The sequence below is a fragment of the Scyliorhinus torazame genome, chromosome 18 (assembly GCF_047496885.1).
Source record: "Scyliorhinus torazame isolate Kashiwa2021f chromosome 18, sScyTor2.1, whole genome shotgun sequence".
In the NCBI taxonomy this organism is placed as follows: Eukaryota; Metazoa; Chordata; class Chondrichthyes; order Carcharhiniformes; family Scyliorhinidae; genus Scyliorhinus; species Scyliorhinus torazame.
Window position 1 is genome coordinate 155990605 of NC_092724.1, and position 13768 is coordinate 156004372.

The window sequence follows — 13768 nt, forward strand, 5'->3', positions numbered from 1 at the left end:
TAATCAGACCACCTATTCCTTCGTCCAGATCATTTATGTATATCACAAACAACAGTGGTCCGAGCACGGATCCTTGTGGAACACCTCTAGTCACCTTTCTCCATTTTGAGACACTCCCTTCCACCACTACTCTCTGTCTCCTGTTGCCCAGCCAGTTCTTTATCCATCTAGCTAGTACACCCTGAACCCCATACAACTTCATTTTTTCCATCAACCTGCCATGGGAAACTTTATCAAACGCCTTACTGAAGTCCATGTATATGACATCCACAGCCCTTCCCTCATCAATTAACTTTATCACTTCCTCAAAGAATTCTATTAGGTTTGTAAGACATGAACTTCCCTGCACAAAAACATGCTGCCTATCACTGATAAGTCTATTTTCTTCCAAATGTGAATAGATCCTGTTGCTCTTTTTAGCCTTAGTTTTATTAGCTCTGATTATGTCACCTTTGCTCACGAGTCGCCAGGTATCTTTCTGATATCGCCATGTGGTTCAAGCTCAAGTTATGATTAATAAGTCAGCACACCGCTTAGTAAGATTGAAATCAACGGTCATTTATTATATACAACAATTAATGCTTACACAATAATCCTACTATCTATATCAAAACCTACCACTACTGGCCAATACTTAACTTTAGGAAGGGCCCACCAGAAACGAATGGCTTATCGAATTGGATCTGGCCTGCGGGATTCAAAAAGGCTGATACGGGTCGATGGCTAGGAATCTCTATCGGGTAGCGATCGCTGGAGTCAAACTTACGGTTCTTTGCTGAAGGTTCTTGCGAAGGCTGCGAGCAGGTGAAGAATGGAGAGAGAGAGAGATCTGAAATTTGCCCCTCACTTTATAGGGCCCAGGGTCTTCCCGCCTCTCGGGGCGGCCCTTGACCCTGAGTCCCAAGTGATTGGACTTGTTCCCAATAACTGGGCTCGATATGTCCAATAACGGGGCGATTCCTCGATCGGGGGGTGGTCGTTCACCTGTCTTTGTTTCGGCCACTGCAGGCGCCGACAGGTCTGGCCCGGCATTCAATTGCTAATATGTTGCAATTGTTCCCGGGGATAGCCGATTAAACTGCAAATGTCTGAGTTGATGTGCTGCTAATAGTCTTGAGTATTGATCTGGGCCGACTTCCCCAGAGCCGAATACGCTATTCTGTCTGCAGCTGTCCGTTTGTGTCCTGTTGGCTGCTTTTCCCATCAGCCTTTTCGGTTAGCCATTTTAAATCGGGTTTTGGCCAAATTAATAGGGAATCAGCCATTTTAGGTGGCTACAATCCTATCCCTCAGTATCTTCTCCAACAGTTTGCCTACCACTGACGTCAAGCTCATAGGTCTATAATTCCCTGGATTATCCCTGCTACCATTCTGAAATAAAGGGACAACGTTAGCAATTCTCCAGTCCTCCGGGACCTCACCCATGCTCAAAGATGCTGCAAAGATATCTGTTAAGGCCCCAGCTATTTTGTCCTTCGCTTCCCTCAGTAACCTGGGATAGATCGCATCTGGACCTGGGGACTTGTCCATCTTAATGCCTTTTAGAATATCCAGAACTTCCCCCTTCCTTATGCCGACTTGACCTAGAGTATTTAAACATCCATCCCTAGCCTCAACATCCGTCATGTCCCTCTCCTTGGTGAATACCGATGCAAAGTACTCATTAAGAATCTCACCTATTTCCTCTGACTCTACGCATAAATTCCCTCTTTTGTCTTTGAGTGGGCCAATCCTTTCTCTAGTTACCCTCTTGCTCCTTATATACGAATAAAAGGCTTTGGGATTTTCCTTAACCCTGTTAGCCAAAGATATTTCATGATCCCTTTCAGCCCTCTTTATTGAGCGTTTGAGATTTGTACTACTTTCCCGATATTCCTCCAAAGCTTCATCAGGTTTAAGTCGCCTAGATCTTATGTATGCTTCTAAGTCGCCTAGATCTTATGTATGCTTCAATGTGTGTTGATAAAGTGACGTTGGATAGCGGTATGTTTCTCGGTTCTGCAGCTCCCGCTAAACACGCCCGACAGCGGACTGAGTTTGAAGTACACTGAATCGCACCCAAGTCTTCAGGCACACGATTTCTCTAAAATACATAACATAAATGTACATCAGGAGTGTTTTGCATTTCTAAGCATGTTTAGCGTTTGATTGGGTATGATTAAGCAACCCCGTCGCGCCCAGCATGGAGCCGGCCGGAATAGGTGAATTGCATGAGAGCCCCCAATTGGGCTCCGCGCCAGGCTCCGCGTGCGATCTGCATCTCATCCTTGTTGGCCGAGATCCAGATCAGCTTATTTTAATAAGCCTTACAGCTCATTTAAATACTCAAATGCCAGATTCACCGGGCACCCGGGACTCAACGGCCACAACTGGGAGACCTTGCCAGGGCGCTATTTGGTACTGGTCCATATAAATGTGGACCAGACATAATGGCTCCTTGGGGGGGGGGGGGGTCTCTCAGGCAATTGGAGACCCCCGAGTGGTCGGGGACAGGGCAGGGTGGTACCTTGGCACTACCCTGGCTTGCTAAGGTGTCTGCCAGGGGTCAGGCCTTGGAGGGGCCTTGCTACTTGGAGGAGGGGTGAGGTGGGAGTCCCATGGGCCTCCCCACGGTTGGGGGTGTGTGAGGGGGAGTTGATAAAGTGCCGCTGGATAGCGGTATGTTTCTCGGTTCTGCAGCTCCCGTGGAACACCCCGCTAAACACGACCGACAGCGGACTGAGTTTGAAGTACACTGAATTGCACCCCAAGTCTTCAGGCACACGATTTCTCTAAAATACATAACCAGAAATAATCACAAGTGATGTACTCTAAAGATAGTTATGTTGCAAGTACAACACCTAGAAAAAGCATTACACAAATTGAATTTAATTTCTGTTTCTGTTATTCTCTCACAGGTGTGTCTATAAACTCTGCAATAATAAAATCTGACACTGAAGAAAATATTAGAGAGGGAAGCAAAATTACCCTGACCTGTTCAGCAAGTATCCTGAAACAGCAGATGGAAGCACTTCAGATTGTGTACTTATTTTATAAAGGGGAAGACAAAGGTGTTCTGCTGAAAAATGTTACATCTGATGAGCGAGAAACCCAGTGTATAATACAATCTGCTCGAGTATCACATTCCGGATACTATCACTGTGTTGTGGAAGCAGGAAGTGAAAAGAAAGACAGTGAACCCACATTTATAACAGTGAAAGGTATTTTGAAATGTGAAACATATAACAAATAATTTGAAATATAAATCAAGAACCTAGCTTCTTTTCATGACCTTAGCACTTCCCAAAACACTTTACGATCAGTGAAGTATTTTTCGTGGTGTAGCCACTGTTGTAACTGTGGTGAACGTAAGAAATTGTCATATTTTATATTTTCTGCAGGAGCGTTATTAAATCCTGGGTTAAGATGCATGCAAACAGTATATCTGCAAAAGCTGTGATTAAGGGGTTGTAAATGTGAGGTAATCATTGATTTTGCAGGTGAAGTATTAATACATTTGAGAACCAGTCACTTGTTTACAGCTAGCTAATGGAATATTGATTACATTTAAAGGACAACTGGGGTGTAGATAATTTATGAGGGGTATTGTGTTTGGTTCTAGCTGATCAGGTCATTGGATATCTTGTGGGAGGAGACAGAAGAATGCCTTATGCTTTGGTACAGATGATGTAATTAAGGGGAGGAGTCAGTTCGCCTGGAAATTCCTAGGATTTTAATCTGAACAGAGATGTTTCAGTTTTGGGCCTGAAAGGTTTACTCTCCAGAGATACTGCACAGAGGAAAGCAAGTAAAAAAAACTTGGTTGTTAACTTTATTCAAAAGTTGTATTTGAACTACATTGGTTTGCTTAATTGGAATATAGTGGCAGGTTGAGGAAGATTCTTCTTTTACTTAAAAAACTGTTAACTGTAAAGCTATTTCTTTGTTGCTAATGTGGTTAATTCTGTGTTTAAATTAAAGTTTATTTAACATAACAGATGCCTATTGGTCAGTGTCATCGCTCCTGTAGGGTAGTCACCTTTCCTCACAGCTTTACAAATTGTGAATAGTCAGGATCACAATATATGAAACAAAGCTGCCAACTAGTACACTGTAACATGATTCCAATCAAGGGGTTTCCAATGAATATTTTAGATCATTTTTGTTCTAGAATAAGTTGAGGGAGGGGAGATCTCCTCTGTGCGCTGTATCAAATTCAATCATAAAGCATTCATAGATAGGATGATTATTATTTTGCTTCATGCAGTGAACACCCTTCAGAAACAAAGAAAGGTTACAGCACAGAAGGGGGCCATTCAGTCTGTGAAGTCCAGGAGTTCGCTGCAGGAACAATGTAGCTCCTCCTACTCCCCTGCCTTTCCCTGTAGCCCAGCAAAATGTTTCCCTTCAGGTGCCTATTCAATTCTCTTTTGAAAGCTATGATTGAATCGGCTCCCACCCTCTTCCAGGTAGTGCATTCCATTGTGATTCTCAACATGTAGGGAGCGATCTAATGGTAAGGTTTATAAGTGTCATTTGTGGGGGGTTTTGCTGGGTGTTTCCCACTGGCTCTGCAAGTTCCCCACCGCTATCGAACCACACTTAGTCACTATTTTGGGCCGTGGGGAGTTTCCCACTGGGTCAAGCCCATACTTAGAATTATTTTTATCACTGGGGAACTGAACTTGCTGGCCAGACTGGCTCCACAAAGATCGGGCCACCATTTTGAAAGGGTGCCCCGATCTCCAAGTGGGCTTGTGGGTCCCCCGCACCTCCCATCCATGGGCAATGTCACTCCCGACACACATGGGCATTACCCCCCCCCCCCCGCAATGATGACACCCCACTATGGGATCGCTGAGGGCCCCCCCTTTTCAGGTCCTCCTGCACCCCTTTTCCACCCCCCCTCTTTCAGGACCCCCCAACCTTCACCCCCCCAAACCTTCAAGGCCCCTTCATACCCGCACAGCACCACCCACCCTCTTTTCATGGGCACAGACCCCCTCAGGCCTTGATCCTTGGCACTGCCACCCTGGCAGTGCTCCTGCTGACTTTGCAGTGCCACCTGTGCACCTTGGCAGTGCCAGCCTGGCAGTACTAAGGTGCCAATGTGACAGGGGGAGGGCCAGCAAGCCACCCTGCCCTATCCCTGACCGCCATGGGGTCACCGATGGCCCGGGAGACCCTTTGGGTGCCACTGCACCTGGTGCACATTTGTGTGGACTAGCGTTGAATGGCGCCTGGTTGGGGTCTCTCTGGGGAGGCCGTCAGGTGGCAGGAGCCAGTTATATCCCGGGTAATCACGCGTTAGTGGGTTAAAAACTCGCTTAGGTGCGCGAGGCTTGGTCCTGCAGATTTTGGGCGGGATCCTGATCACGATGCCTCGCGCGATCTGGTTAGAAACCTCGAGGTGTACTGGCTGTCGGGAGCCTGCGTGTGGCCTCTCCCGGCATCTACCAGCCATGTCGCGCTCCCATTCGGGTCAATGCGGAGAGTGCATCACTCCCTTAGTTTTTAGTTCTCATGTCACATGACATTATTTTGTCTATTGCTTTAAATCTGCATCTTCTGATTCTCAACTGTAAAAGCTCAGGTAGCCCGAGAAGGTAAGTTAAACAGTATTTAATAAACCAACATAAAGTAAAGGCTGCAGTGCGGCCTACAATCCAAAACCCCAACCGGGGCTACCGATCACGCCAGTCCCTGTCTGGGCCGGCTTTTAAGGGCAGCTTGATGAGCCCCAGCTGGACGGGCCTCCACCCACTCACATGGGAACTCGTATTCCATGCGTCACACGGGGCGATCAATTGAGGTGTCCCTGTAGATCTTGTGAGGGTTATTTCATCAGCTCTCCTGTCAATGAGAACAATTTCTCCCTAATTACGCCATAGAACATAGAACATAGAAAAATACAGCACAGAACAGGCCCTTCGGCCCACGATGTTGTGCCGAACCTTTGTCCTAGATTAACCATAGATTATCATAGAATTTACAGTGCAGAAGGAGGCCATTCGGCCCATTGAGTCTGCACCGGCTCTTGGAAAGAGCACCCTACCCAAGGTCAACACCTCCACCCAACACTAAGGGCAATTTTAGACACTAAGGGCAATTTATCATGGCCAATCCACCTAACCTGCACATCTTTGGACTGTGGGAGGAAACCGGAGCACCCAGAGGAAACCCACGCACACAGTGGGAGGATGTGCAGACTCCGCACAGACAGTGACCCAAGCCGGAATCGAACCTGGGACCCTGGATCTGTGAAACAATTGTGCTATCCACAATGCTACCGTGCTGCCCTTAAGAACAAATTAATCTAGAGTATATCATTCCACCGTAATCCATGTACCTATCCAATAGCTGCTTGAAGGTCCCTAATGTTTCTGACTCAACTACTTCCACAGGCAGTGCATTCCATGCCCCCACTACTCTCTGGGTAAAGAACCTACCTCTGACATCCCCCCTATATCTTCCACCATTCACCTTAAATTTATGACCCCTTGTAATGGTTTGTTCCACCCGGGGAAAAAGTCTCTGACTGTCTACTCTATCTATTCCCCTGATCATCTTATAAACCTCTATCAAGTCGCCCCTCATCCTTCTCCGTTCTAATGAGAAAAGGCCGAGCACCCTCAACCTTTCCTCGTAAGACCTACTCTCCATTCCAGGCAACATCCTGGTAAATCTCCTTTGCACCTTTTCCAAAGCTTCCACATCCTTCCTCAAATTAGGCGACCAGAACTGTACACAGTACTCCAAATGTGGCCTTACCAAAGTTTTGTACAGCTGCATCATCACCTCATGGCTCTTAAATTCAATCCCTCTGTTAATGAACACTAGCACACCATAGGCCTTCTTCACTGCTCTATCCACTTGAGTGGCAACTTTCAAAGATTTTTGAACATAGACCCCAAGATCTCTCTGCTCCTCCACATTGCCAAGAACTCTACCGTTAACCCTGTATTCCGCATTCATATTTGTCCTTCCAAAATGGACAACCTCACTTTTCAGGGTTAAACACCATCTGCCACTTCTCAGCCCAGCTCTGCATCCTATCTTTGTCTCTTTGCAGCCGACAACAGCCCTCCTCACTATCCACAAGTCCACCAATCTTCGTATCGTCTGCAAATTTACTAACCCACCCTTCAACTCCCTCATCCAAGTCATTAATGAAAATCACAAACAGCAGAGGACCCAGAACTGATCCCTGCGTACCGCTGGTAACTGGGATCCAGGCTGAATATTTGCCATCCACCACCACTCTCTGACTTCTATCAGTTAGCCAGTTCGTTATCCAACTGGCCAAATTTCCCACTATCCCATGCCTCCTTACTTTCTGCATAAGCCTACCATGGGGAACCTTATCAAATGCCTTACTAAAATCCGTGTACACTACATCCACTGCTTTACCTTCATCCACATTCTTGGTCACCTCCTCAAAGAATTCAATAAGACTTGTGAGGCAAGACCTACCCCTCACAAATCCGTGCTGACTATTCCTAATCAAGCAGTGTCTTTCCAGATGCTCAGAAATCCTATCCTTCAGTACCCTTTCCATTACTTTGCCTACCACCGAAGTAAGACTAACTGGCCTGGAATTCCCAGGGTTATCCCTATTCCCTTTTTTGAACAGGGGCACGACATTCGCCACTCTCCAATCCCCTGATACCACCCCTGTTGACAGTGAGGACGAAAAGATCATTGCCAACGGCTCTGCAATTTCATCTCTTGCTTCCCATAGAATCCTTGGATATATCCCGTCAGGGCCGGGGGTTTTGTCTATCCTCAAGTTTTTCAAAATGCCCAACACATCTTCCTTCCTAACAAGTATTTCCTCGAGCTTACCAGTCTGTTTCACACTGTCCTCTCCAACAATATGGCCCCTCTCATTTGTAAATACAGAAGAAAGGTACTCGTTCAAGACCTCTCCTATCTCTTCAAACTCAATACACAATCTCTTGCTACTGTCCTTGATCGGACCTACCCTCGCTCTAGTCATTCTCATATTTCTCACATATGTGTAAAAGGCCTTGGGGTTTTCCTTGATCCTACCCGCCAAAGATTGTTCATGCCCTCTCTTAGCTCTCCTAATCCCTTTCTTCAGTTCCCTCCTGGCTATCTTGTATCCCTCCAGCGCCCTGTCTGAACCTTGTTTCCTCAGCCTTACATAAGTCTCCTTTTTCCTCTTAATAAGACATACAACCTCTCTTGTCAACCATGGTTCCCTCACTCGACCATCTCTTCCCTGCCTGACAGAGACATACATATCAAGGACACGTAGTACCTGTTCCTTGAACAAGTTCCACATTTCACTTGTGTCCTTCCCTGACAGCCTATGTTCCCAACTTATGCACTTCAATTCTTGTCTGACAACATCGTATTTACCCTTCCCCCAATTGTAAACCTTGCCCTGCTGCATGCACCTATCCCTCTCCATTACTAAAGTGAAAGTCACAGAATTGTGGTCACTATCTCCAAAATGCGCCCCCACTAACAAATCTATCACTTGCCCTGGTTCATTACCAAGTACCAAATCCAATATTGCCTCCCCTCTGGTCGGACAATCTACATACTGTGTTAGAAAAGCTTCCTGGACACACTGCACAAACACCACCCCATCCAAACTATTTGATCTAAAGAGTTTCCACTCAATGTTTGGGAAGTTAAAGTCACCCATGACTACTACCCTGTGACTTCTGCACCTTTCCAAAATCTGTTTCCCAATCTGTTCCTCCACATCTCTGCTACTATTGGGGGGCCTATAGAAAACTCCTAACAAGGTGACCGCTCCTTTCCTATTTCTGACTTCAACCCATACTACCTCAGTAGGCATATTTTCCTCGAACTGCCTTTCTGCAGCTGTTATACTATCTCTAATTAATAATTAATCACTGGCGGGTCCATGGCCGCGCATGCGCACGGCGACAAACTGCAGCGGTCGCACCGTAAAACATAGTGCCGCCCGTGTGTGGACCCAACCTGACAAATACTGCCCCACAGGACAACCCCTTGCCACCCCACACCCCTTAGGGAAGCCCCTCCGGCCAGCAGCACCGTGGCAGCTGACTGTGGCGGCACTGGACACAGTCTGCGGTCACCACACTGGGTTCCCGATCGCTCAGTCCACACGTAAACCGCGCGGTCTGGAACTCGGGCCATCGGTGCGGAGCCTCGGGGGAGGGCCTTCCCATGACGCCTCCATGCCATTCCAACAGCGTGCCGTGCGCGACGTGATGACGCCATTTCGGAGGAGGGGAAGACTAGAAAACTGGCGTCAAACCGGCGCCAAGGCGATTTGGGCGTCGGAAGGGATTCTCCGCCCGATCGTCGATTACGATATCAGCGCCGGACAACGGAGAACCCACCCCAGGGCTTTTCAGGAACGCCCCCATCCCAGAATGAAAAAGAAAAAAGCAAAAAAAGAACAAGAGAATGGAATTGACAGCTTGAGAAAGGAATATTGGTTTGGGGAGATTGAGGTTTGAGGAGGCATTTGAGAAACATAAACAGTAGCATGGACCAATTAGGTTGAATGGCCTGTTTCTAAACAGCAAATACTATGTAGTGATATGTAATAAGGGATCTTTGGAAGTGAGGAATATGAACCATTAACAAAAGCTGGAATAACTGGATCTTTCGTCCCTATCTGCTTAGGCATAAAGATGATTTCAAATGGCAGAAAATGTCATAATTTCATGTTTGTTTACCGTAGGAAAGTTACAGACGCCTCTACTCAGCATACAGCCAATGAATGTGACCGTGGGAGATTCAATTGTGCTGCGCTGTGCATCTGAAGAAATTCCTCCTCTTACATTCATATTCTTTAAAGAAAAAGAAGGACAAAAGCCACAGCGCTTGAAGGACATAAACAGCAATAACAAATCTGCAGTGCACCAACTGAAAGTGATAGCAAATACAGACAAAAACTACAGTTGTAAAGTCCGAGTGAGTGGGATCAGTGATAGCTCACTTCGCAGTAAAATAGTGCAGATTACTGTCCAAGGTAAGTTAACTCAGGCATCATGAAATACCTGAGCAGTTAAAATATTATTATTTCTATTCTTGTGAAATGCTACAAAGCATTTATGTGGGTCCCAAAGTTCCACAGGGGCTCTCCTAGCCTCCTATTGTAATTCCAGAATGAAACCAGGGAAAGACCCAAATAGAAAGCCAGAATAACTATACTCTGTGTATTTAAATATTATGGTGTGAATTTTCTGCAGCTGGTCTTCCTGCTATAATCCTTACAAGGAACTGATGGAATCTTGAAAAATTGGTGATGTGGAGAGCAGGGCTGTTAACTGCTGATTTGATGGTGTTCAGTATTACTCGGGCCATTCAACAGCACCATCCAAAACCATCTAGAAGACAAAAGCTCCACCATCTGCAAGTTTCCCTGCAAGTCACACACCATCTTGAAATGAAATTATATCATTGTTCCTTCACTGTCACTGGCTCAAATCCAGGTGGTTGGGTTCCCAAGTGTCTGCTCTTCTTCTCCTTCTAGATGGTAGTGGTCGTACGTTTGAAAGGTGCTGTCTATGGAGCCCTGGTGAGTTCCTGCAGTGCATCTTATGGATGGTACACACAAGTGGGAGTGCGCGGGTACCACACTGCCAAGAGCCCGATCACCAGGGAGACCCCTCCCAGGTATCGATACTCCTGGTCCACATTTGTGTGGACCAGTGCTAAATGGCACCAGGGCGAGGCCTCCACAGATTTACCGGGACATTGGCGCGGAGCTGGTGAAGGGGTGTGCTGGATTTAACATGGTCAAGGCTGTGCTGTATCAAAGGAAGATTCGGTTTGGTGTATTGTACCTGGCGAAACTTTGGGTTACATTCAACTGCCGGGAGTACTACTTTGAGACGCCAGGAGAGGCCAATTACTTTATAAGGGACCATAAACTGAGAACTGAGAGTTGGTGTGAGATGGAGGAGCTAAATCTGAAAAGGTTGGATGTTATGGCTATTTTGTGTTGCCGGAGGGTGGGACTGGTGTTGCGACATGGCAGAGTTGGAGCCTGAGCGTTGTCATGGGCGGAGAGGGAGGCCATCTTGGAAGGGTCAGGCTCAGGGCGGTATTAAGTGGGGTAGAACCGGTGGGGATGATGGCGGACAGTAGAGGGCAGTGGAGGTGTAAACCTCCAGTAAGAATTGTGACTTGGAACATCCGGGAGCTGAACGGGGCGGTTAAGAGGTATTCAGGTTTTTGCTCACCTGAGGAGTTTGAAAGCAGGTCTTTCTACAGGAGACACACCTCCGGGTGAAGGATCAGGTGAGGTTGAGGAAGGGATGGGTGGGACAAGTATTTCTCACAGGGTTTGATTCAAAGTCACGGGGTGTGGCCATTTTGTTGAACAAAAGAACGGGGTTTGTGGGGGCCAGGGAAATGCGGGACCCAGGGGATAGATATGTGATAGTGAGTGGGATGCTGGAGGGGACACTGGTGGTTCTAGTCAACGTATATGCACCCAATTGGGGCGATGCAGGTTTCATAAAGGGGTTAGTGGGAGCGATCCCGGATTTGGATACGCACCAACTGATTATTGGTGAAGATTTTAGCTGTGTGATGGAGTCAAAGGTGGACATCGAGCCCCAAGTCAATGGGAAGGTCGAGGAAGGAGTTGGGAGGGTTTATGGAACGTATGGGGATGGCTGAACCGTGAAGGTTCAGGAACCTGGGGGGCGGGAGTATTCCTTCTTCCTGTGTATAGGTTGTAGTGTTGGGTGTTCTTTTTTTTTTTTTAAATAATATTTTATTGAAAATTTTTGGTCAACCAACACAGTACATTGTGCATCCTTTACACAACATTGTAACAATACAGATAATAATGACCTTTTTTATTTAAACAAAAACAACAACAAATAAATAAATATTAAATAACAAAAATAAAAACTAGCCCTAATTGGCAACTGCCTTGTCTCAGGCCACCCCCCCCCCCCCCCCATCCCTCCCTCCCCCCCCCCCCCAAGTCCTGGGCTGCTGCTGCTGCCTTCTTTGTTTTCCCCCATCTATCTTTCCGCAAGATATTCGACGAACGGTTGCCACCGCCTAGTAAACCCTTGAGCCGACCCCCTTAGGACGAACTTAATCCGCTCTAACTTTATGAACCCCGCCATATCATTTATCCAGGTCTCCACCCCCGGGGGCTTGGCTTCTTTCCACATTAGCAATATTCTGCGCCGGGCTACTAGGGACGCAAAGGCCAAAACATCGGCCTCTTTCGCCTCCTGCACTCCCGGCTCTTGTGCAACCCCAAATATAGCCAACCCCCAGCTTGGTTCGACCCGGACTCCTACTACTTTCGAAAGCACCTTTGTCACCCCCATCCAAAACCCCTGTAGTGCCGGGCATGACCAAAACATATGGGTATGATTCGCTGGGCTTCTCGAGCACCTCGCACACCTATCCTCCACCCCAAAAAATTTACTGAGCCGTGTTCCAGTCATATGTGCCCTGTGTAGTACCTTAAACTGAATCAGGCTTAGCCTGGCGCACGAGGACGACGAGTTTACCCTGTTTAGGGCATCTGCCCACATCCCCTCCTCGATCTCCCCCCCTAGCTCTTCTTCCCATTTCCCTTTTAGTTCGTCCATCATAGTCTCCCCTTCGTCTCTCATTTCCCTATATATATCCGACACCTTACCGTCCCCCACCCATTTCTTTGAGATGACTCTGTCCTGCACCTCTTGTGTCGGGAGCTGCGGGAATTCCCTCACCTGTTGCCTCGCAAAAGCCCTCAATTGCATGTACCTGAATGCATTCCCTTGGGGCAACCCATATTTCTCGGTCAGCGCTCCCAGACTCGCGAACTTCCCATCCACAAATAGATCTTTCAATTGCGTTATATCTGCTCTTTGCCACATTCCATATCCCCCATCCATTCCCCCCGGGGCAAACCTATGGTTGTTTCTTATCGGGGACCCCCCCAATGCTCCGGTCTTTCCCCTATGTCGTCTCCACTGTCCCCAAATCTTCAGTGTAGCTACCACCACCGGACTCGTGGTATAGTTCTTTGGTGAGAACGGCAATGGGGCTGTCACCATAGCCTGCAGGCTGGTCCCCCTACAGGACGCCCTCTCTAATCTCTTCCACGCCGCTCCTTCCTCCTCTCCCATCCACTTACTCACCATTGAAATATTAGCGGCCCAATAATACTCACTTAGGCTCGGTAGTGCCAGCTCCCCCCTATCCCTACTACGCTGTAAGAATCCCTTCCTCACTCTCGGAGTCTTCCCGGCCCAAACAAAACCCATGATACTCTTTTCTATCCTTTTGAAGAAAGCCTTCGTGATCACCACCGGGAGGCACTGAAACACAAAGAGGAATCTCGGGAGGACCACCATCTTAACCGCCTGCACCCTCCCTGCCATTGACAATGCTACCATATCCCATCTCTTGAAATCTTCCTCCATCTGTTCCACCAACCGCGTCAAATTTAGCCTGTGCAATGTGCCCCAATTCTTAGCTATCTGGATCCCCAGGTAACGAAAGTCTCTTGTTACCTTCCTCAACGGTAGGTCTTCTATTTCTCTACTCTGCTCCCCTGGATGCACCACAAACAGCTCACTCTTCCCCATGTTCAATTTATACCCTGAAAAATCCCCAAACTCCCCAAGTATCCGCATTATTTCTGGCATCCCCTCTGCTGGATCCGCCACATATAGTAGCAGATCATCCGCATATAAAGATACCCGGTGTTCTTCTCCTCCCCTAAGTATTCCCCTCCATCTCTTGGAACCTCTCAGCGCTATCGCCAGGGGCTCAATCGCCAGTGCAAACAGTA

At 47.4% G+C, this 13768-nt stretch overlaps 2 protein-coding genes across 8 annotated transcripts in view; one reads left to right on the forward strand and one right to left on the reverse strand.

Annotated features, from left to right (window-relative positions):
• Positions 1-13768, reverse strand: part of polg2 (polymerase (DNA directed), gamma 2, accessory subunit) — a 217192-nt gene that overhangs the window by 29827 nt on the left and 173597 nt on the right. The window lies entirely within an intron of this gene.
• The window catches only part of LOC140395656 (platelet endothelial cell adhesion molecule-like), a 128785-nt gene that overhangs the window by 15857 nt on the left and 99160 nt on the right, over positions 1-13768 (forward strand). For all 4 annotated transcript variants that reach the window (XM_072483684.1, XM_072483686.1, XM_072483687.1 and 1 more), the window contains exons 3-4: positions 2898-3200; positions 9692-9982. In XM_072483684.1, the coding sequence (XP_072339785.1) occupies positions 2898-3200; positions 9692-9982 (594 nt within the window). The remainder of the gene's footprint in view (positions 1-2897; positions 3201-9691; positions 9983-13768) is intronic.